The sequence below is a fragment of the Miniopterus natalensis genome, chromosome 21 (assembly GCF_054644295.1).
Source record: "Miniopterus natalensis isolate mMinNat1 chromosome 21, mMinNat1.hap1, whole genome shotgun sequence".
Lineage (NCBI taxonomy): Eukaryota > Metazoa > Chordata > Mammalia > Chiroptera > Miniopteridae > Miniopterus > Miniopterus natalensis.
The window spans coordinates 11,363,152-11,387,775 of NC_142101.1; the positions used below are offsets into that span (position 1 = coordinate 11,363,152).

A 24,624-nucleotide genomic window follows, 5' to 3' on the forward strand; every position below is an offset into this window, starting at 1 on the left:
ATCCATTCCTCAATCTATCCAGCTAACCATCCATCCAGCCCACCACCCATCTGTCCATCTGTCCATCTATCCATCTGTCCATCCATCCACCCACCCACCCCTCCATCCACTCCATCCTCCACTCCATCCATCCATCCATCCTTCCATCCTTCCATCCACTCCATCCATCCTTCCATCCACTCCATCCATCCATCCATCCATCCATCCATCCATCCATCCATCCATCCATCCATCCGTTCATTGAATTATTAGGGTAATTCCTAACTTTTAATTTATAACTGCTCCAAACTTTTTAAGCCAAATAAATGGGAGATTTGTCCTCTGCTAACTTTGGTGATGCTTCTCCAGGAGAGTTAGTACAAGCTCTGCTCCCACTTCATGCAGCCCGTCTCTGTTTGGGTCATCTCTTTGCCACTGCTGATTACAAACGTGACGCCTTTCTGAGCCCCCGAAACATCAATTGATCGAAAACGACCTCCGGAATATTGCACACCCCACTGGGTGCACCTCATCCTGGTTCCTTCTTGTGCTTTTTGTCCTATTAACGTTCGATTAGCTCTCTGTGATTTGTTTCTCTTCATTATCCACGAAGTACTAACTTTTTAGAGCAGATGTTATGACTTATTTTAATTTTTTGTTAAGTGTATTATGCACACAAAATAGCATATGAAACATTGAAAGATGCCCAGTTTAAAGACCAACAATAGGGCAAACATCTATGTACCAGCCACACAGGTTAAGAAATACTCTAGTGATATATTTAGCCATTTAATTAATGCATATTTACTGAGTGCCTACTTTGTGTCCAGAATTTGAGGATGTATAACAATGATTGAGATTAGCTGTGGGAAACTGTGGCATGTTGGGAAAGTGGCAAGTCATTCCTTCTCAAAACTCTCATTTAGTTTCTACGATTCTCTCTCTCCTGGTTCATCTCTCACCAGTCCAACCACTCATTTTAGTTTTATTTTGTCAGTCCACCTTCCGAAAATGTTGGGTTCTCACGGGTGTTCCATTAGGACCTCTTCTCATTTCATTCAATTTTTCATTCATCCAGCCAGTCAACACGGATGAAGACCCGGGTCTTCACAGACTTCAGTCTCCATCAGAGTCACCTGTGGGGCGTGTGAAAAGGCAGAATCTTTGGGGTAGGGTCCGAGGATCCTCATCTTTACACCTGTCACGGGGTGTATCTGATGTGGAAGATTGGGCCCACCCTTGGAGATATACTGGAGAGGATTCCTTCTGTAGAGAGGGAGGGCTGTAGGGGACAGTCAGGAATGGGTTGGAGGTGGTCTTGTGCTCCCACCCCCGTGGCTGCCCTTCCAGCATACCTGTTAGCTCTTCCTCCTTGTATGTCTCCACCTGTTCCTGCGCCACCTGCAGAGCCTATTTGTGTGTCTCACGTCCCTGCCTCATGTCACTCCCTCCCTTGGGCATAGTCTGTGCCTTGGCTCTGTCTGTGGAGCATCCTGGGCTGCAGTGTCACAAACAACGGAGAATGGGGTGCAGAGATGACAGTCACTGCAAGCCCCTGCGGCACCTCTCTACCCTCTTCATTTGGGGGGCTTCTTTCCTGAGGCAGGGCAAAAGAAACAGGAACCCCCAAAGCTGGGGAAGGAATGACCAAGGGTGGTATCCGAGGCCACGGGCGCTGTGTGTCTGAGCTGCACTCCCATTGCTCAGAGCATCTGAATAGCTTCAAGATGTGTCAACTGCGACACTAGACACCTTCCCTGAAATATATGCGTGTAGATATTACTCTCGTGGGGACATACATCTGCATGTGTGTCTACAAGTGTTTACTTACAGGGCTGCACACACAACCAGAACCTTGGTACCCTGGGCTTTGTCTGCACTAAAAGTGGACATGGATGTGTCATGAAAGGTTTTAAACATTTGATTTGGCGAGTCTGTGTTGCAGCTCCTGTGCTCAGAAAATTCCCAAGCTACTGTGGTTAATGGGAGTTTTAGCAAGTGTTTCTGTCTCGGCTGGGCTCTCCTCTCTCCCTCTCTGCCTGTCTCTCTCCCCCTCCCTCCCTGCCCGCCTCTGCTCTCCCCCCTCCCTCTCTCTGAGATAGCAGACAGGAGAGAGAACTGGCGGCTTGGCTTCCTCGGAGAAGCCTGCTTGCATCTGCCCAGATTGGCAGGATCCCTTCCGTCGATGCGGTGTTCCTGGAGGGAGATGCGATGTGGGAGCCGGGGCTGAGCTGGGCTGCGAGGCTGGCTGGGGGCTCAGAGAGGCTGGGGCCATGGTTTAGCCACGGGCTGCAGTCGCAGGAATGTCCCTGCGGGGGCTGCTCTGAGCCGTCCCAGACCCCCATGGATTTTCGAATTTCCCAGCCTCTTCTCCTTCACCTTTGCACTTTCTTACTTCCTCCTGAGATGGCCCCAGATCTGCAAGAGACATTTGAGAGAAGCTATTTATTAACAGATGGGAAGAAATGGATTCTGCACTTGATAATTTAGCCATGATGTGCCAATGATGGATTGGAAAGCGGTGTAAGTAACAGTTATATGTGTTCCTACAGTTAGATGGTCTGTTGTAGTTGTTTTTTTTGTTCTTTTTTTCATACTTTAACTTTTTCAGTGAATTTCTTTTTGAGAAAAGTGAAAATAAAATGTGTAAAGTACTCCAAAGAAGTGAGGAGGGTCTAGATTTTATGAGCTTTTTTTTGTTGTTGTTCAGTTGACTTGCAGAATACATACACAGCTCTATGAGATGAGATACCCAAACTCCTGGCATAGGATCTGCAACACCCCCGAGGATGCGACTAAAGCAGGAAGGAAATGAACCAGGTTTTGAATTGACAGTCATTGTCAGACTTACTCCGAGTTGCTAAAAAATTTGACATTGGCTCTCTTTAGAATCAAAGATGGAATTCAAATGTGCTCTCTGGACAGGATCATAAAAATGAAGTTAGCCTGTGGTTTTAGAAGAGGTCCTTTATAGTTACATAAATGAGATCTTTTTTTTTTTGTGATGTTAAATGTCGATTATATTTCTCTTCCATTTCAGCTTTTCTTGAGACAGGGTCCTTCCCCACTGTGGAATCTAATGTCTGGTCACCCCAGAGGTGTAGGACACTGGAGGTTTGAAAGCTCATCTATGCCAGTCACGGAGTTTTCCATTTTTCTGTGCTAGAGCTTCATCTGAGCTCTTAAATTCCCCAGGATTCAGGGAAAGGAAAAAAAAACAAGTAACTCGAAGAGCAAATTCAGTTTATTTCGCAGGAGAAGGGAACAGCATCTAAAAGGTTAGAAATTGAAACGAAATAATATGATTTGCCTTTTCTTTGAAGTCTTAAGTGAGGTTAATTTTGTATCGAAAGAGTAGCAGTATTTTAAAGAATACTTTTAAGGCCATACATTTTTTAGGGAAGGACATCAAAATAGATTGCTGATTTTTTAAATTTTTTATGACCAGTTGCAACTTTTCCTTTTAGAGCCTATACATTGGTGTTAATATGAATATGTCTGGCTTCTTAAAACTTGCTTAGATGTGGGAGTGGGCTTTTTAGCAAGGGCCCTGGAATGAGCTTTTTTGGGTGATCTTGGCCTTTCTGGCTCCCTCACAACCATACCCCAGGCAGGCCCATTGCCCCTCCCCCCTGCCCCTCCCCATGCCTGTCTCCCAGCCCCATCCTTCCCTCTGAGCCTTGGAACCTCATGAAAGACCCCTCTGAAGCCCCTCTCCAGCAGCCCTGCCCAGCTCTGGACAGAGGGAGTGCTGTAAGGCAACCCCCAGGGCTGCCAAATTTGGAATCGAATGAGCTCAGTCGATGCCTGAATATGAAAGCAGTTCTCTGAGCAATTGAATGAGATCCTATCTGACAAACCTGACCCGGAGTGTTCCTAACTTTACCGATCGACCCTTAACATCGTCCAGGGCCATGGCCCTGAGCCCCCGAGGGGACCAGCCTAAAACCGAACCAAATCCCCAAACGCTTCCAGATCCCTGCTGGCCAGCTATACCTAGGGCCACGCCTTTTAAAATATGTCCTTTGTTATCAAGGGAAATCTGAGACACAAAACACATGTTGGCATCATCACGTGGGTGGTTGTATCGCGGGGAAAATGGTTTCCATCTTGTGCTGTTTTATTTGGGTTTCTTGTTTGTATGGATCCTGTGAGACTGGCGCATCTGGAAGAGGTGGGGCTGGGGGCGTGGGATGGGGAGTGAGAAACGCAAAGCTGTCCATGCCAGGACAAAGGAAATGATTAAAACACAAAGTCACATTAGAAAAGGAATAACTCCCTTACTCAGATCCCAGGCACCGTCCTGGATGTTGGTTTCCCGTTTGTGAAAGCAGGTACATCCCTGTTAAGCACTTAGATTCCGAGGGCAGGCTTCCTGGATGCGTGGAGACGGAGATGCTCGCATGCTACTCTGGGATTTTGAGCAAAGGAGGGAGCGTTTTCCAGAAATATAAAGAAGCCAATAAGAAGCAATCCTTGGAGTTCCTGCTCACGTTAACAGAGCAAGCAGCTCCCTTCCCTTGTTCCCAGCCGCCTCCTGCTCTCCCTCCTCTGGCCCGGCCCATGCCTTTCTGTGCCTCTGAAGTGTCCCCTGGAGCACAGCTCATCCCCCAGGACTCTCCCATGTGTCCTGTTAAGGCCAAGATCAGCTGCCAAGGAGGGGGGAGAGTGCTTTTCACTGGTGGATGAGCAAAGAGGCCAGATATGCTGATACCTGCAAACAGCCTTTGAGAGAGGTGGCCGATTGGCATCGGTAAAACTGCTGAGCAATTAACAAAAACGCTGGAATCAAGGTGAGAGAAAGAAGAGAGTGAAAGGGAAGGACATGTGGTCCCTGAGGAGTTTCAAAGGTCTGTTAGGCACCCAGAAGCTCCAAACTGATAACGCCAGATGGTTGAGCCGGTCCGAAAGGGATCAGCCCCTTACAGACGGATGGAGCTTTCGTTTGGGCCTGATCTTCTGCTCCAGCTAAACTGCCAGCTCTCTCGCTTTGCTCCCCAGTCCCTGCTACGCTCACGAGCTCTCTCTGGGTATCCATCTTCCTTAGCGACTGCTTTGGATCCAAAAGTGAGAATGAGACATGGATCGGCTGCCTCCAGCGCACCCCCTCACAGGATCGGACCCACAACCCAGGCATGTGACTTGACTGGGATTCGAACCGTCAACCTTTCGGTGCACGGGGGTGATGCTCCACCCAACTGAGCCACACCGGCCAGGGCAACACACCCGTTCTTAATCTCACCTTCTCAGCTCTGCCCTTGGAGAGACTGCAGGGAAGAAACACACCTTCAGTGCATTCGCAAAGCAAAGCAGACCTATGAGAAATGCCACTGCAAGCTCTCCTGGTGCCATCTCTCCTGGACTAGTTCCCTCGTTGTCTCCCTCTAGGAGTCAGAAGAACTGCTTTAAATAACATCCAGATTCAGCAGAACCAATAGGTATTGTGCCCATATGAGCTATTGACCAGTACGTTACATAGCTTCTCTAAACTCCTGTTATTGGCATCAATAAAGTGCATACCAGGCTTCCCTCATGAGATTTTTTGAGAATTGAATGATCACACACGGAGCTCAGCTCAGTGCCTGGTCGAGTCCTTACTGACTCTGTCCTCGTGATCTCCTGCCAGCAGTGAGCCTGCCTGTCAGACACTCTCAGAGGCCCCAGACCCTAGCTGATGGGGACCCTGGGGACACATGTGCTGGAATGGAAAGAGTAGGAATCGAGACCGAGGTGGTTGAGTCCCAGCTCTGTTAGCAACCGCTGTGTGACCTTAAGACAATTACCACCCCTTCCCCATGCCCCAGAAATGGGAATACTACCGTTTTCCTAAATGGGCCACGCGTCAAGATTCATGCTGGTCCCTCAACCCGGCATCTTCTCCTTTCTGCCTGGTCTTGGCTTCTTTCTTTCTTTGCTTTTATGCAACATTCCCTGCTCCCCTGCTCCGGGGTCAGGGCCCCTCCTCTGCGATGCTGTGACACCTGCCTGCCTGTGGCCCCCCATAGGCATCAGTGTGCTTGTCCGCCTCTCTCCCTGGGCTGTATCACCTTGGCCGTGACCCCTCTGCCTTGAAGCTCTGCATTTGGTATCAAGACCAGGGCCCGGCTCAACACACATGTGCTGGGTGGATGCTTGAATGACAAAGACCGAAGCACCTCTGCCCGGCCTCCGTCACCCGCCTCGAGTGAAGATGAAACGACAGAGTGTGCGTGAGAGTCTTTGATGAGACATTTCGGTTTGTGTGAGACGCAGTGCACGTTTAGGGCCAACATTCCAGCAGGCTTCTTAGGTACTGAGATTCATAAACTTCAGTGGAACAGAGCAAGATTGTTTTTCTGCGCTGTCCCTGCGGCGCGGGGCCGTTCTTTGTCATGGAAGCAGGACAAGCTTTGTGTGGACCCGAGGCTCTGATGTTTGAAACCCTGTGAGCGGCAAAACTTTTTATTCCAAAACAGGAGATAAGAGTGAGAGCCAGTGCCCCTGGGAGGATCGCTCTGTAACCTCACTGTGCCCCTGGGTGTGAGCGGGTGACTGGCCATCCCCACCTGAGAGGACACCGGGTGTCTGAAAGCAGAGGTTGGGGGAGAACAAGACGGCGGCCTGGGCAAGGAAAATCCACGCTGCCTCCTTTCTGGGCTTCACAGTGGAGGCAGCCCCCTCAAGGAAAGAGCGGGACTTCTTTTTTTTAAATTTAATTTTTTCCATCACCATTTATCCCCTCTATCCCACCCCCACCCCCAGATCACCACACTGTTGTCCACGTGTATGAGTTCTCTCTTTTCTTTTTATGTTTTTGCTCAACCCACCCCCCCCAGAGCTGTCTGCCTGCTCGCTCTCTCTCAGTCTGTCTCTGTTTTGCTTGGTAGTTGAGTTTGTTCATTAGATTCCATGAGTGAAATCACATGGTACTTGTCTCTCTCTGCCTGGCTTATTTCACTCAGCATACTTTTCTCCAGGTCCCTCCATGCTGTCCCAAAGGGTACGAGATCCCTCTTCACAGCTGCGTAGTATTCCACAGCGTAAATGTCCCACAGCTGTTCTGTCCGCTCACCTACTGATGGGCACTCGGGCGCTTCCAGATCTTGGCTATTGTCAATGCTGCAGTAAGCAGAGGGGTGCATATATTCTTTCAAATTGGTGTTTCAGGTTTCTTCGGATAAAATCCTAGAAGCGGGATCGCTGGGTCATAAGGCAGTTCCGTTTTTAATTTTTTGAGGCAGCTCCATAGTGCTTTCCACAGTGGCTGTGCCATCCTGAGTCAGACAAGCCCAGGTTTGGGTTCCAGCCTCATGTTTGGGTCTTTGCTCCATTTCATGAGCCTTCTCACTGGAGGCGATGCTGGGAATTTTGGTTTTGGATGAACCGGGCTCTTCCTTGGCTTTAGGTCTGTTTTTCCTTCAGAAAATGCCCTTTGCAGGGGAAGAAAAAAAAAAAGCATGTTTCACAGAAATAGTCATTGGCCAGTCCTGATGCCGAGTCACGAGATGGCCCGGAGGGTGACACGTGGTCGTGTTCCTGAGCTTGCTCTGTGAATGGGCCTCTCCGTGGGATGTGTGTGTGAGCACTAAGCACATATGTGGAAAAGCCCACTGCAGCGTTAGTGCGAATATTAATCCACCTCTTCGGGTCCAGCCCCAGGCTCGTTTTTCACTTTGCTGTGACCCTCGGATGTCGCCACAAATGAGCCACCTGCTGCACCTTGGGGTGGGGATGCTGATGTGGGTGAAGTGACGAGCCCACAAGGCCTGTCTGTGCCTATTGGCCGCTCTTAGGGGGAACTGAGGAATTCTGCGCAGCCACAAATCTGAGCTGTCAGCTCAGCAATCTGCAAGCTCCTGGCTTAGGTAATAAGCTCCTTGACAGCCAAACTGTCATTTGCACACACTCGTCAGCTGAACCCAAAGTTCCAGTTGCCAGGCTGTCCCTGGACCCTGGGGACTAAGAGCCAGCGGGGTGGGGGCGGGGGGGCAGGCTGATTGCCCTTTAGGGATCCCTGGCTGTTCTCAGTGGCCACTGCCTTCGCCTCACCCCACCATCAGGGGGCTTTCTCTCTCGATATTTTGATTCTTGAGTGTAGGCAACATTTTTCCAGTGTGGCACTTGGAACAGGAAAAGACTTGAATGTGACTATATAAGTGGAGACGGGAAAAGTAGCTGCCAGCATTTAGCTTTCAGCCACAGTGGCGAAATCTGTACAAAATTCAATCTCTGTTTAGAACTCTATCTGGCTCTTAATAAAAAATAAATCAACAGTTTACTCTATGTCTAATTTTAAAATAAAGGCCTGCAGATCAGAATTAGGACAGGAAGCAGGTATTTGGCACACAAACATTTATTGAACATCTACTATGGCACAGGCACTTTGCAAGGGCTTTGGGATTCAAAGTGAACCACGGAGAGGAGTGGCTGAGACACGTTAGTTCTACTGGAATACACTGTGATCAGCCACAAGGTAGCTTTATTAGCAAAATACTATCAGAACATATGGGAAAGAAAGAATCAGTTCTCATTTGAGTGCTGGGGAAGCTGTCACATGCAGCAATCTCGGCCTAGAAGGGTGAATAGGAAGGGGGCATCTTAGGGACGCTGGCATGACTCTGTTTGTGCACAGAAACGAGGGTGTCATGTAATTATATTCCTATCACATGGGCATTAAAACAAAATATTTTTTCAGATTCCCCAAACAGGCAGTGATTAGTAAAATAGATCCCATCAAATAGGATGGCTTGATGATGATAAATAATCATTTGCATCAGATAAAATTCAAAATTATGTCATGCTTTCACAGCGGCTGAGCAGCAGTGGCTCCTGGGTCAGGTGCAAGGGAAAGGGTGTAGGAGTGGACCCCCCACCTGCGGGTAGGACCTTGGCTCTGTGACTGCATTGGGTGGGTGTCTGAGGCTAATGGTTAACTCATTTATCTGTGTATCCATTTCTAAAATCATTGCCTGACGAGACAGAACAGAATAGAGGGTCCAAAGAACTTGATTTCACTTGAAAATTCAGAAGAAAACGGAAACCATCTATAGCAAAAGCGCAGGATTTTAAGGCACCTTTCAGGTAATTTGGTCTTTTTACCGTTGTAGTGAACATCTACTTGCCAGCATCCTGTTAACTGGTTACTTTATTAAGGCGCACACAAGGAATTCATGATAGTGGGAGAAGATACTAAGAATCTAAGATCTAGAGCCTTCTAGAACCCCAAGGAAGAGTGAAATAATGTTTTGGATGCTTTTAATAGCAAGTTAAAGTGTCACAGTACTTATAAAAGCAGAAGCATCTTAGAGCTGGGGAGTCGTTAGGGATCATGTCTTGTTGACTTTCAAATCTTTGAAGAAAGACATACTGGGTTTGGGACCTGCCAGAAGTCGGGGGGCAGAGTTGGTGGGAGCAGTCACCCTCTTACACACTCATTCGTGGATCCACTTATGCATTCTTTGTGTTCAACAAATGTTCATAAAGATGTTGCCACATGCAGGATAAATACGTAAGTGAGCTACTGGCTGTAGCCTCCAGGAGCTTACAGTTTTGTAAGGAGGTAATACATGTAGTAAGGAATATAAATGGGAAGACGTTTTTGAAATACAGTGAAATCTATTAAAGTTCAGAAGTGGAAAATTATTTCCAAGCAAAATGGATGACGGTGCCCTGAAATAGAGAATTTGCTGTATTAACTCGGACTTCAATGGCCGCATTTGTTTTATTTAAGAAACTTTGAGCCTCCAGCAAGAGAAAAAATTGGGCACAATTAAGTGTTTTGGCTTAACCTATGTTTTCATTCTGGGGAAAAGCAGAGCAGGATAAAATTGAATTGTTGAATTGTCACTCTAATAAGAACATATTGTTCAAGAACAGGAACATTGATTTAATTACCTTGAGAATATAATCTTGAAAAATACATATTTTTTTAAAAATTGAAGATTTTTAAAAAAATTGAAGATTCATTAGTTAACAATAAACGTAAGCCATATCTAAAGGCATGTCTCCCATGCCAGCGACCCCAGGGAAAAGCCCAGGAAATGTGGACTTTGAGCCCCCTCTGGAGGAGAGAAAGAGCCCTCCCCTGCGAGTCTGGCAGCAACTGTTTTTTTCTCTAAAGGTCAGGAATGGCAGAAAGGATCATCTAATCCAATTGACTTTTGGAATTAACCTTATAAAGCAGAAACCCACAGCCTTTACCTCATGGAGAACCCAGGGAGGATGTTGGCTTCAGCAGGCAACCTCAAAATATCCCTCCCTTGAAGGCTCGGTAAAACAAGTGTTGGCCGCAGACTAATAATGATGTGGAAAAAGAATCATAATGAAGATGGTAATTATATTTGTTTTATGAACAGAGCCTGCAAAACCCCATAGCGCAGAATATTTTACGGCTCGTCATCATTTAAGAAGCCAACGAGCCTTAACCACAAACAGAAAAGTCTGGGTGTTTGTTCCCTTAGTCTGCAAGTGTTTATTGAGCACCTACTGTGTGCCAGGCACCATTCAAAATAAAAGCCCGTGTTGTCACGAGCAAGGCTTCCGTTGGAGCAGGTGACGTTAAGCATCAGCTCTGACCACCGCCTTGCCTTGGAGTGTGGGCCGGGAGGCAGGGAGCCAGACATCCCGGTGGATCCAGGGAACTCAGGAGGTTAGGCTGTGCTGTGCCCTTTAAGAAGCAATGCACAGAGGCTGGTTTTAGCCTTCTGAAAAAAAACCAAAAAAACCCCCATCTTCCCCAAAGGTGATGAAGAACTTGTTAATACAACTTAAACAGGCTTGCTTTGGAAGATATTTAGAAACTTAAGTGTATCTGATTAGTCCCAAAGCATAGCCTTGAGGAACCTCTGGGCTAGAGGAATTTTAAAACAAAAGCCACCACCTACACCCGGGATTTTCAACCTTGTTCATCTCATGGCACACGTAGGCTAATTCCTAAAATTCTGCGGCACATCAAAAAAATATATTTTTTCGACGATCTGTTCTGGGTGCAGATTCTACTCTGCACCTCCTGGGGCCATTGCATCCATTCATAGAGCCTCAGTTGCCATCTTCCTACTGAAGACTCTTCAGTCTGAAAACCTAAACTGAATATTTTTATATCTTATATGACAAATGAAGATCTAAACCAAGATTTTACGTCATTAAAATAAGTGGTTTCTGTCCGTGGAGTCAGAGGCTCTCTACAAAAAGTGAAAAATCTTTTCTATTTCTAACCCATTTCTTGGTAATTAGGCTGGGTCCCTTCTGTGCATCTTTAAGTGCAGCCCTGACTGAGTCTTTGCATTGGTGGTGGTTAGTAATTTCTTTGACAGGGTAGAAGGAGAGCACAGAAATGTTAAAAAGTGTAGCCACTCTCAGTGGAATATCGTTCATAAAGACAAAAAGTCTCGGAGGGATCCAAGATGCTGGCCAGTCAGAGAAAGACAAGCACCACATGATCTCACTTATGTGTGGACTCTAATAACCAAAATAAACCGATGAACCAAATGGATCCAGAGACACAGAAGCATGGAACAGACTGAGGGATCTAGAGGGAGGGTGGGGAGGGGGGAGTGGGCGGGGAGAGATTAACTAAAAAACTTAATATGTTTATAAGCATAACCCATGGACACAGACACTGGTCTGGGGGAGGCCTGGGGGTGGGGTGGATGCGGGGTGGAGGGGATCAATGGGGTAAAAAGGGGGCATCTGTAATATTTTCAACAATAAAGATAACCTTAAAAAAATATATAGACAAAAGTTCTCTGAAATGTTCATAGAAATCAATGCGAAGTAAGATTTAATTTGTAAAACTTGAAGCACAAGCAATTCGTAGAAACCTATCTGTTGTGTCAACTTGAGAACCGACATGAGAAGATGATGGATTGAGCCTGATTGAGCAGGTGACATGAGTGACATCCTGTCCAGCTGCACCTGAACTGATTCAGACCCAGCTGGATGGCACCCTCTTCTAAGAACAGGCACTTCCCTCTCCTCACACAGTCTGTTCCTAGGAGCTCTGTTGGTACATAGAAATATTATTTTTCTCATGATAATATCATACCTGGGAATTTTATTCTTAGCCAAGGATTCAGAGTCAGAAAACTACTTATAATTCTGCGAATACGGGACTCATTTAACTTAGGAGTCTAATAAATCAGAATAGCCACTGCATAAAAAATTCAGCTTTACTTACTATATATTTTACCTCCCTAAAGTAGTGCACCCTCTAAAATAAACATTAGTGAAACGTGCAGTTTCACAGGCTCAGGCTTCTTAACAGAGTTAACCATGAAACTTGAACTGTCTTCATTTTATTTTGATGAATCTGTTGCCTACAGTTTCCCTCCAAATGATTTCCTTTCTGCATAGCAGTGTTTAATCGTTTCAAACATACTTATTAACAAGACAAAAAAGTAACTATGAAGAATGTAATAAAGACATTAGTTGAGAGAGACGAATTGCTTGAGAGGAATCCACTGAGTTATCTTCTTATTTTTAATTTGTTTACTCTTCCTGCCTTCTCCCTCCCTCCCCAGACTGCGCACACACACACACATGCACACACGAACATGCTTGTGCACAGCCCCCAACAACTTCAGCCACAGCGTTAGAGGGAATCACCACAACAGGGCAATGGGAGGGGTGGAGGGAGCCTGTCCTTCGAGCTCAAGTTCGTGTCCTGTCAGTGGTGGCTGTGTCCACCCTATGTCCTGCCCCTGCCCCATGCCACCCATAGCACGACCGCCCTGCATCTGCAGAAATAACCAAATAAGCAAGTAGGCACAACAAGTGAGTTACGGGTCTCTGTTAGCAGCTTTGATGCAAAGTCCCAAAAGAAGTCGGCCACAGAGTCTCAGTAGGCCGTGACTGCTATTGATTTTATTTCCTATCATGTTCCTTTGCTGGAAGAATCTCTCATCTATACTGTGTGCTTTGCGGAGGCCACTTCTCTGCTTTATTGAAAACAACAGTTGCTTCCTTTCCTCTGCTTGGGAGCTTTTGAACATGAGCGTGACCCGTGCACCCCGCTGCAGCGTGTGTTGGCCCCGCTTTCCAGCGATCTGCGCAGACCCCATCCCTTGTCACCTGGCAGTCGAGTAGCTAGGAAAGGAGATGTGAGCTCCTGCCACTGTCCCTCTAGTGGGGCCCCTGCGGTCCCGGCAGTCCCGCCCCTCCGCAGAGTCAGGGCCAGGCCTAGGCCTCGGCCTGTGCCACCGCTGTGTCCAGTGCCTAGTCCCGTAATGCAGGGACCCCATGCTAATTGCTGTTCTTTGAAACAACTTAATTATTTCTTCAGATTTCAATTCTGGTATCATTTGTTAAACAAAAAGAAATTTTGATATAAAAGGGCAAAGGAGGAATTACTTCCTATAGCAAGCGAAATCAACTGTTATATTCAGATTTAATTACCCAAGAAGCCCCCAAACCTCAAAGCGCGTCACCCAGCGTTGACAATTAATTAGCTTTGCTCGGAACGAGCTACAGGTATTGAGGAAGGAGTTAGGGATTAAAGGCTTTGTTTCCTCTGCCCATTTCTAGCTATCACACCTTGCTAGCAATTTGCCGCTTCAGGCAGCAACTTATATTTGAAGTGTGTAATTTCATGTCAGTCTGTAATTTTGCATGATCAGAATGTGGGGAAAGTGAGAATAAAACACCGTTTCTTGTAAGTGAAGGATGTTAAAAGTGAACAACACGATTGCTTTTCAGTTTCTTACGCTTTTCAAGATAATTTTTTACCTAACAGCTAAGGAAGATAAATATTAAGGAGAACTTCAAGGGAATTAGTGGCCACCCTTGGCCTTTAAATGAGCTATCCATTTATGGTAGATCATGCAGTTTTGTGGGTTTTTTTCGTGTGTTTTTTTACATTACATTAGCATATATATATAAATGACTTAACCAGAAACTACTGGAGTTAGCATCTAAAAGGCAGCATGATGTAATGAAAAGAACATTAGATTCATTAGGTTCTTGAAATCAAATTATCTGGAATATGCTTATTCCTCCAAGAATCTTAATTTTAGTTGGATCGCCCTTGAACTCTAGAGGTTTATATATGCATATATTGTGGACAGTTGTTTCTCGGCAGAAAAATCAGGCACAAGAAATGGGCTTTAATTAGTCTAGGATTGTCTTTTTCTCTGCCTATATTTACAGGCAACAAATTGCTGGATTTTAGTTGCATGGTTTCATCAGTTCCATTTAATAAGACTAGACCTCACTTACTCTGTTAATTTGTGTATTGAGCCCAGCTGGCAAAGGCGTGGCTCTGGAGGGGGTTAAGCTGCTTAGTTCCCTGGGTACCAAGCGGGCATGTGCTGGGCAGATCGGCCAGGGCCTTAAAGATGTGCAGACAGGGAGCATCTGGCCGGAGGCATTGGTGACTAGAAAGGCCAGTCAGCACAGGAAAAATGCACGGGGACCTTAGTGCAAATGAAGAAGAAAGCCAGCGAGATCCGTCCAGGCTGGAGCAGAAGGCCTGGGGGCAGAAGTCAGGTGGTTAGGAAGCCAGACTGGGGGTCTGGGAAGACCTGGACCTAGGGCAGGGCCCAGGCTGCACAACAGGAGTAAGAGCAGAGGAAATCGGGGTGCAGCTGTGGCTAGGTGGTCAAACCCAGGCTCATGCCCACTGGCGCCAGGTCAGACAGCAGGCAAGGCTGTGTCCCAGGGGCACAGGGCAGAGTGCCCACCCTGTGATTTGTCCCCACCTGGCATTGCCTGGGGCATCTGCAATCAGCGCACTTCAAGCAAAATACCCTAGAGGAGCCCCTCCAGACGTGTGTGTGTGTTAATGCTTTTTGCATCCCAGTTTTTTTTCCATCTCAGCTGCTGCTGTGAAGCCAAGTTATCAATCCTGTTTGGTGGTGTGGATCCTTCTCATCTGTGCAATTTAGGGGCAGACTCTTGAACACAGAGCAATTGCCCGATGACTTTAGCGATGTGGATGGACTCTGGATTACGTAGCTCTCTTGTGCCTTCAATAAACATTGATTTATTGCATTCTGAGCAGCTCTCAGCATTCCTTAGGTGAGGGAGAGGCATGAGATGGGGTCTAACAGTGTTGTGTGCTGGTGGCCATTGTCGGACTGTTATTGTCACACAAGGACTCACTCTGGGTTGGGGTTATTGAAACAGAGAAACCATTTTCTTATAACTTGCTTTTTACATCCTAATTCTGGGCATGACCTAACTCACTCAGCTGAGACATTTTTCCCCTGTGATATGAAGCTATGTTGCTAAGCAACTAGATCAGTAATTGGTAAATGCTTATATATGATTTGATTTGAGTCACATATAAATATCTGTAACTGTTTTTTTTGTCTTCATTATTAGGCAAATGATTATCATTTGGTTTTATTTTGCCCAAATAAAATAAAATAACTGCTTTCATTTAGCAAATTGCTTAATAGCATGATGTACTGGAAAGACCCTGGGTCTAGAAGACAGAAAGCTTGAGTGCTAATCTCAAGTATGAGAATCACTAGTCCTGTGACCATGGATAGAGTCAGGTAACTACTGAGCCTTCGATTAAAAACTCTGCAGTTTGCCATACAAATACCTCTGCTGGCCTTGCAGGACTGAGTGAGGATGGATGTGACCCTGTGTGGGAAATGCTTCAGAAAGAGTAAAGCACCTCAAGGTCTAAGCCTGACCTACAACTCCAGGCTGATTAATCTTGGGGCTTGGCTTGTGCTGGAGTAGATCCAAAGTCAGGACTGATGACAAAGCCTGAGTGAGCTTGTGCTATGGCATCAGCCGGGCACACAGCCATGGGGCAGGTCTGGGAGCCACAGAAGAAAGAAGACACATGGCATTGACCTTCAGTGAGTTAATACAGTAATGGAGGCAACACTGATGACCTGCAGAAGCGAAAGACCATTAGGTGTTAAAACACAAGATATAGACTCCTAAGCCCAACTGCTGTGAGGCTTCGGGGGAAAGGATGGTGGTCCCTGCAGCAGTCAGTGAGGGCAACTTGTACAGGCCCTTGAAAAATGGGCAGACTTTTTTAGAGAAAAATAAAGGGAAATTTAGAGCAGTCATCACAATGAGTTAATGTTATGCATTGAGTTGCAAAAATCGATCCATTTTCAAATTATAACAGGGTCTGGCTGTAGAGTTTTAGCGCAATATTGCTTGAGGTCGGTGGTCAGCGGCGTTTTGCCTCCTAGCAGTAAACGTTTTATTTGAAGTCATGTCATGAATTCTTTTCCTGCACTAATGAAATGGATTATTTACATAAAAATCAGAAAAAAAACCCAAGACCCATATGCTTTCGGTCTCTGGGGACATGGAGATGACCTCGGTGACAGCCAATTAGAGAATGGAAAGGTGAAGGAGGGGGGTGCTCTTACTCCCGGTTTGGGGAGTTTCCAAAATGAACATGCTTCATGGCAGAGCCAGGAGACTTTTAACTGGGTGTTATTTCAACATGGAGCCTGACTGGTGTTTTTTTTGGTTTTTTACGTGTAGATGGCTATCTTAACTATGTCCAGAAGCTTGGCCTGAGACCACTGCTTCTTGTCACACAGCTTCCTTATTTATAATCTGTTGTATTTCTCTACCCCCGTGTCGCTGACCCCATAGATTTCCTAGGAGCTGCTGTGATCTGTCATGTCATTGCTGATTATCAGATAGTCTTAATCCTCAGAGCATTGAAATGCCTTCTAATGGCACACAGGCCATCGGGGCCCACAGCAGCCCCAGCCATTGTCACATTAAATTGCAGCTTGGATTGTCTTTTTCCTGCTGACGGTGGAGATTCTACCACTGACGCCTCCCCCAGGGTCAGGACCCTTTCTGTGGAGCAGATGTGGCAGGCTGAGGGCCTCACCCTGCCCTCCTCTTGAGCAGTTTTTCAGTTGTTATCTCACCAATCAATCGCCTGGGCCCAATTTAACAATTCTCAAATGACCTCTTAATTTTTATAAACCTTTTACCCACCTAGCTGAGCGTCCCACACTTGACCACCCCTCTCAGGAAAGATGAAACGCTCTCAAGACGTGGGTTAGCAACACTCAGTGTGTCAGAATGTTCAAAAGGGTAGAGAATCCTTTAAAAAGTGACTGTACTGCCTGAGATTCCTGCCTGTTCCCGAAGGAAAGTTCTGTTCTTCGTGAAACTAATAATTCTTAGAAGATCGTTAGGGCAATATTTTAGTAATCCCTAGATGCTAAGGTTGGTGGACCCCAATTTAATTCTCATGAGATGCACTTAGACAGAGGGGCTTTCCATTTAAACATGTCACAGTTTTGAAAATCCAAGTTCAAATAGTCTACCACACAAATGCAAAAAAATTTAGAAGTCAGAAAATCTCCATAAATTCTCTAATCTCTATAGAGACCTAAGACATTTCCCCCCACCTAAACAGTGGAATTCACCAGATAATTACCTCATTTAGTTTTAGATCTGGACAATCAGAAAAAAGTCACCATCCCATGTGAAGGTCATCTCAATTCTAAACTGGTTTCTGAATTCATGTGTCATCGTATTGATGTGTTAGGGTGGCTGTGTCCTGGGTGAGATGAGTAAGGTTATGGAGAGAGAGGAGTGGGACCCAGAGGGAAGAATTGAGCTCAGTAGGTTTTCATTTTTGCCAAGTTCACACCATTGCTCGTCTCCTCATAGTTTGATAACGCTTAGCGTGGCACCACTTTCTTTATAGGTGTTCGGTAAATATTAATTTCATCCTGCTAGAGAAACTCTCTTTTTTTTCTTGCAACAAGGCACAGAGAATTAAATGGAGTTTCTGGATGTTTAAAGATGTATGCTGCGCCGAATAGCTTTAGGAAAAATGTGATACTATCCGTGGTAGGAATGAGACAAGTAAATATTGCTTATAATAGCTTTTTAGATTAATTTTTTGTTGTTTGAAATCTTGTAAAACAACCCACTCATTTGCTTTTCTCCCTATGAACAAAGAACCTGCAAGGCATTAATTACACAAAATAGACCTCTAGCCAAAATGTCTTTACCTTCTCAATCCTCTCGTGACTGCTTCTCCTTGATGTCGCTGAATAATACAATTACACATGAATGATTTCCTGACCTTAACCTCCTATCTGCATGTCACTGAAGTGCTATATAAAAAGAACAGAAGCTGCTGACTTCCAAGAAATTGGAGTATATGAAATAGAGATCCAGCGGCTGATTACGATGGTGTCGAAATTAAAATATGATGTTCCCATAGATTATATGGCTATAAAATGTGACTTCTATTAATTTCTAAATTGTGGAATCGTCCTGATATTTTCATTTTGTATGTGTGTTTTAAGAACATAATTGTTAAAATATTTTATTATTTTTCAATTGCAGCTGACGTACAATATTAGTTTCAGTGTACAACATCGTGATTATACAAGAAAATAAGTTTTAACTGTAGTCTCAAAAGAGCCGCCTCCGTTACTGTTCTCCTGCATTGCGGCCAACAGAGGCTCCCCTAAATGGAATAGAAATTCCAGGGTCATTTCAGAAGGGATTTTGGAATCGTCTGATTTTCCAAATGCATGCTCACTTACCCTGATGTTCCCTATAAATGGTTTTTTAGCCACCTCTTGGAAACTTCCAGTAACAGAAGGCTCACCATTTCCTGAAGCAGACCCATGCTGGTGGCTTATCGTGTTTACCAAAATGTCCCTTCCACTTACAAGCCACCTGCTTGACCTGCCACCTGCGCAGAGATTGTGCAGCACAGCACGAGGCGCCCAGACCTAGATTCATCCTGGGCTCCACTATCTATTATGTACCTTTGAACTCCCTTCTAGTAAGTTCGCCCTGTGTGCTAACCACTTTACAGGCTCTTATTTCATTTTCATGAAAAGTCTACGAAGGTAGGTTCTATTTTTGCTGTGTCCTGCTCTGCAGAAGTTGAGGCTTGCTAGGAACGTGCGTGATATTGGTAACGATGGTGGTAGGCCCGAAGAAGAGCCACGCGGTGACCAAGGTGTCACATAACTCACAAGGCGACCACATAACTCACAAGGGCTCCCCCACTGCAGTTCACACTGGGGAGGTGATGCAGCGATTAACCCAACAGGCCCTGTTTATCCCTAAAGATGCCCAGTTTCATTCACACTTAGGCCGAGTGTTTGTGGGTAACAATTCTTCGTAAATCTCAGTTGCACGCAGAACTGGGCACTTTCATAGCTTTTTTTCTGGTCTGTAAATGATGGGGTAGCTCGTTACGTTGCTCTGTTGTAGTTCGGGGTGCTCCAGAGCACTCAGAGGGTGGAGAGAGATCTATTGAGCTTCGACGAGGGCCAGGAGGCTCTTTAGGAGAAAATGAAGTGACCTGCGAATCTGATGGTACCATATTTGCCCTTATGGTTCGTTTTCTGCATTTTTCCTTGCAGAGCTGCCCAGAAGTTAAATCTGTCTTCTAAAAAGAAGAAACATCGACCTTCTACTTCTGTGGCCGAGCCACCTCTCTTTGCCACCAGCTTCAGTGGCATCCTGCAGACCTCCCCTCCCCCGGCGCCACCCTGTCTGCTGAGGGCCGTCAACAAGGTGAAGGACACCCCCGGCCTGGGCAAGGTAGGCACCTCCGCCGTCCCCACCACTGGCTCAGGGTGCGGGCTTCTGCATTGGGGCAAAAGAGGAAATCCGGGCTCCGGTTTATTTGTGTAAAAGGAGGTGACAGAGGGAAGGAGACAGACTGAAATTCACTTGGAAGTCCTGTGAAATTTTCTTTGGTTCCATATACTAAATGGTAAATTAAGACATTCCAATGATTGGACATCCTATTTGATTTTGGCACAAAAATGTTTTGCCTTGTTGGACAGGATTGTAACCCTTTAAAGAAAAGGCACGAAAGACGAAGGCAGAGGCAGGAGACCAAGGGGAGACACGACACACGAATAAGACATAAGGATGCTTCGTAAATTCACGGTGACACGTTCATTGTTTTCCCCTCTTCAGAGAAATCACAGTGTCTGCTTTTGGACCCAGCCACTGATGGGATTTCTGGGGAGCGTTTTCAGTTGTGCTGTTCTAGCCAAGAAATGCAGGTTTGAATTGTGACAAATACTTACAAAGAGACACAGGAATGCTGTTTCGAGCTGTTGCTCAGCTATGCTTGGGATGACTTCGTTTTTCAATGTCATCTTTACACTCTCTCTTCTGATAACTGTCTGGGCGAAGCAACTATGGTTTGGTCTTCAATCGGTAAACAAGCCAAGCTAAAGAAAGAGGTGGCAGTTTTATTTCTTTTCTTTCCAGCAGGTTAAATCGGTGCCAACTTAGCAGGAGTGGCCCAGGCTTGGTGTTGGAAAGTTGCAGGTGTCGCCGAAGGGGGAGTGGCTGCTGATCTAGGCAGACTGAGCTTTTGTTTATTTCCATCAATTATTGACAAAATCAAATAGGATTTCCAATCACTGGAATGTCTTAATTTACATTTAGTATATGTAACCAAAGAGCCTTCCCCTTGACCCCCAAACATGATATTCCCAGGTTCATGGTCTTCAGTGGCCTTGGCCTAACTCGGTGGCCTTTCTGGAGTGCACCCCGGTGCCCTCTGCCCATCTCCCTTTGGTGTTTTTCTCCTTTCCCAGTTTTTCCCGTCTCCTCCCATGCCCAGTTCCACCACCCCATTGGGAAGGTGCCTCTTGAATCAAACCAAGAAGTCGTTTTATTTTCTACTGTCTCACTGGACTGCCCCTAGATACACTTGACCTTTAAACATTTGGGGTGGAGATAAGCGTGTCATGGGGCCATGATGATAACACTGGGACCAGCTGCCTTCGTCCTATGGAGAAGGGCACGTGTCCATTTGAGGAATCATGGTTGGGAGGGAAAGCGCAGGAACAGGCAAGAGGAGACACATTAAGATCAGGGCACTTCATTCCACCCCTGCCCTGGGTCCCCCTCCCTGCTGTTTCCAGGGGCAGCTCCCCCCAGCCTCCACCCAGAGTCATTGCTGGGCACTGAGCACTTCTCCTCAGCACCTAGAGCAGATCTTGGCACACAGCAAATATTTATTGAGGACCTACTATGTGTCAGGCACCCGTGCTGGGCACTAGGCTTGCAATCATGGGCAGATGAGGCCGAATCCCGCCCTTACAACACTTGTAATCTAGTGCATTGTTCCAATTAGTCTTGGACATCTCACCAACCTGTATCAACATGAAGGACAATTTGATTTAAGGAGAAGTTGGAATTACAGACTTAAAATAATTCTGCCTAACTCGGAAATGATATAACGAAGCTCTACTACTAAGTGGCCTTGTAAAGACCTTCTTAATGAATAGATAAAGATGATTAGTGGATCAAAGCAGCTTAGTCCCTGTTTATATTTCATTGATTTGGCTTATATGTAAATGATACTTCTAATCTGTTTGGAAATGGTTCCTTCCCCTAAGTCGGTAACTGCTCTTAGTGAAATTTGTTTGCGCAATTAATTAACATCCATGCTTAAGGTTCATTTGTTAGTGTGTCACAGCTTAATGTCAGAGTGCTTCGTCTTGGGTTATAAGCTTCTAGAGCAGTTCACATGATCTGTGTAACTCATTATGTATATGACTCCAGCCATGTACAGTATTAATTGTATATTATTTTTAGGTATATAACATAGTACTTAGACACTGATATACCTTATGACGTGACTATTACTCAGCCATGAAAAAGAATGAACTCTTACCATTTGCGACAACATGGATGGACCCAGAGGGTATCAAGCTAAGTGAAATAAGTCAAACAGACAAAGATAAATACCGTAGGATTTCACTTATATGTAGAATCTAAAAAACAAAATAAACCCATAAATGCCTTTAGAGGTAAGAATGGTAATGGTGCAATTGCATTGGTGATGACAGTCCACCTGTGGGTTGGCTAATTCTCCAGAGAAATAATCTCTTCATAATAATTCCTTCATCATCTCTAGGAGTGTATCAAAAAGAGGGAATGGTCAGCACCCAGCCTTTCCCCCCAAAAAACATGTTTTGGGGATGTAGGAAAGCTCTTGGAGGTGAGCGCCAGCAGCAAGAGAACAGACTGTGGAATTTGGAAAGGTCATAGAAAATCGGACGGAGCAAACATGAAGAGGAATTGTGGGACGTTAAGCTGGGGACAGGTTGAGGAGCGCTTGCCATAGTTGATTCATTCCGAGAATATCTACAGATGTACTGTGTTCCAGATACTGCAGTAGGTGTCACTGTAGGGGACACTACAAAGGAGCTGATGGGCTACTTTGGGCCACAGCCCTGCCGAGGAAGAGGAGGGTATATCCTGATTTCCATACACTGTAGGTCCCCGTGAAATGCTTGCCTGGCGTTCAGCTTCAGCCACCACTTCTCTGCTACAATGATGTTTCCTTCTCCTTGGGGTCCCCGCCTTGGCCTAGTCTGGGCAGAAGCGTGTGTGGTATCCGTCATGGTGGGTCCCCATCACCACCCGTGCCCGTCCCCCTGTGCATTTCTGAGCTTTCCCTTCTGTGGGCGGTGTGGCCCAGAGGTGGGGGATTTGGTGCAATCCTCTGACTTGCAATTTAGACGTAGCCGCGCCTGTCTGGCCGGATTGTCTTTCTCACGCAATAAAGGCTGGAGCCATTAGTCTCTGTTCTCAGTCTTCTACTTCAAGTCGTCTAGCTCTTATTTAGCACTATTTTTCAAACCCAGTGGCAGCATATTTTGAACTCTATTAAAACATACGAATATATATTCTCTAAATAATCCCCCGCCCCCCCCCCCCTTGGCTTATGTCACCAGATCCTGTGTAGTCGATGTTTAATTTATTTCTAAGCTTTCTCTTGTTTGGTGTGTAAACTAATCACATAGGGAAAAAAGCAAAAAAGCAAAAAAAAAAGCAAAACACCTAAAAGCACCACGTGTGCTTTTGGGTAGAGACTCTTTTCCTTTACAGGTTTATTAATATTTTTTTAGGGCAGAAGCCTTTCCGTTACTAAGCCCTTGACCAACACTGTGTGGGAGCGGAGGCCAAGATTCTTATTCAGCGGACGGTTCTGATGACAAGAAGGGGAAACAAAAGGATAGAAAAATCCAGTTACAGTTAGATTTTTAAGTTACTGATGTAGGTGGCTCTTATTTATCTATTCAGCACGTGGTAGCGGCTGGTACAGGTCCCCCTGTTCAGGAGGAGATGCAGGGTCGTGCTGAGGACAGCTCCAGGCCTCCCGCCCACCAAGGGGGGGCTGTTTGCAGGGGGCGGCAGGCGGAAGGTCTCTGCTCTCTCACCCTGAAGCTGCGCCGGAGGGACGGCGCAGGGAGAGCGTAAAGGGGCCTCTGCATTCCTTGCAAGCAGATGGGAGATGAATTCCCCTGCGATGGGAAAGTCGGGGTTCCCTTCTCGCTCAGCGGCGGCCCCTCCATCCTTAGACCTGCAGCGGGGCACGTGCGTGGGGGGTTGTGTGCTGCGGGGTGCGCGCGGCCAGGGGAGCGCGGTGCGGGTGATGCCCCCGATGCCCCCGATGCACCCGATGTCCCCGATGCCCCCGATGCACCCAATGCCCCCGATGCACCCAATGCACCCGATGCACCCAAGGCACCCGATGTCCCCGATGCACCCAATGCACCCGATGTCTCCGACGCACCCGATGCACCCAATGCACCCGATGTCCCCGATGCACCCAATGCACCCGATGCCCCCGATGCCCCCAATGCACCCGCGCAGGCCAGCGAGCCCCATCGCTTTGCACATGAAATTCTCAGCTCTCCCGGGAAATAAACTCGCATGACCTCCCACTCCCTGATGACAGTCGCTCTTTTCTGCACTCCGCTGGCTTTGGTTGAGCCTGCTCAGGTCCTGGAGCTCGAGCTCAGGTTTTTTTGTATTTTTCGCCCCTCCGCCTTTCCTTCCCCATTTTGACCCCTCCTCCAACCCGTACCTCCAAAGAAAGGCGAGGCCGGGAGGAGGGTCGGACTCATTCGTCTTCGCCGCCTCTTTTTTTTTTTTCCCACGGAGGCAGAGGGTGTCCGCGCGGCCCCAGCGCCCGCCGCGTCTGGGCCGGCCGCACATGCGCAGGATGCAGCTGCCCCCGTCCAAGAAATTCGCGGCTCCGAGAGGCACGAGCTGCTGCTCCCAGGGCCACCCCGAATGACCTACGTCATGGGGACTTCTTCTGACACCCCCTACTATGCCCCGCTTGGAGCTAGCGGGCTTCCTTCTTGCAGATGGACAGCAATGTATTTGGAGGATGTTATCCATGCAGAGGCCACTGCACAGAAAAGTCAGGGTAAAACATGTCCAAGAAGGCGCTGTAGCATTTTGGTTTTCGCCCTTGGTATGGCTGCCTTGACTACTGCTGGTCAGGTGTATGGGTGTAATTTTCTGTCGCGGTCATTGTTAGATGGAGAGCTGGAAGGGTTAAGAAGCACATTAGATCAGATTTCAGACAGGATGGCACATTACTATATATTTCAAATACTCGTTTTCTGGCTTTCTTTGCCCAAGATATCTACACGGGGCAAACTGGATGACAACTGGCGAAGCAGGGAGGAATAGTTTAGGCTTGTATCCCAGAAAGTTACTTGCCTTTTACCCCAGGCCCATTATCATAGCTCTGGGAGTGCAGGAATAGGAACAGAATTTACATCTATTTTCTCTATGGCGAGTCTACATTTTCCAGTTCTCTGAACTTCCCCACCTGTGTTAGGCCGGGAGCTGGTTGTCTTCTGGAAATCTCTAGAGACACAAAGCCCTCCAGACCCTGATATTTAGAGCCATCAGCAC

At 46.5% G+C, this 24,624-nt stretch overlaps 1 protein-coding gene across 2 annotated transcripts in view; it reads left to right on the forward strand.

Annotated features, from left to right (window-relative positions):
* Window positions 1–24,624, forward strand: part of KIF26B (kinesin family member 26B) — a 274,759-nt gene that overhangs the window by 177,906 nt on the left and 72,229 nt on the right. Inside the window, exons 1-2 of one of the 2 annotated variants that reach the window (XM_087828936.1) lie at window positions 2,356–2,502; window positions 19,296–19,476. In XM_087828936.1, the coding sequence (XP_087685062.1) occupies window positions 2,483–2,502; window positions 19,296–19,476 (201 nt within the window). In that variant the 5' untranslated portion in view covers window positions 2,356–2,482. Of the gene's footprint in view, window positions 1–2,355; window positions 2,503–19,295; window positions 19,477–24,624 lie in introns of those variants that run through there. The other variant, XM_087828935.1, reaches the window with a different exon arrangement.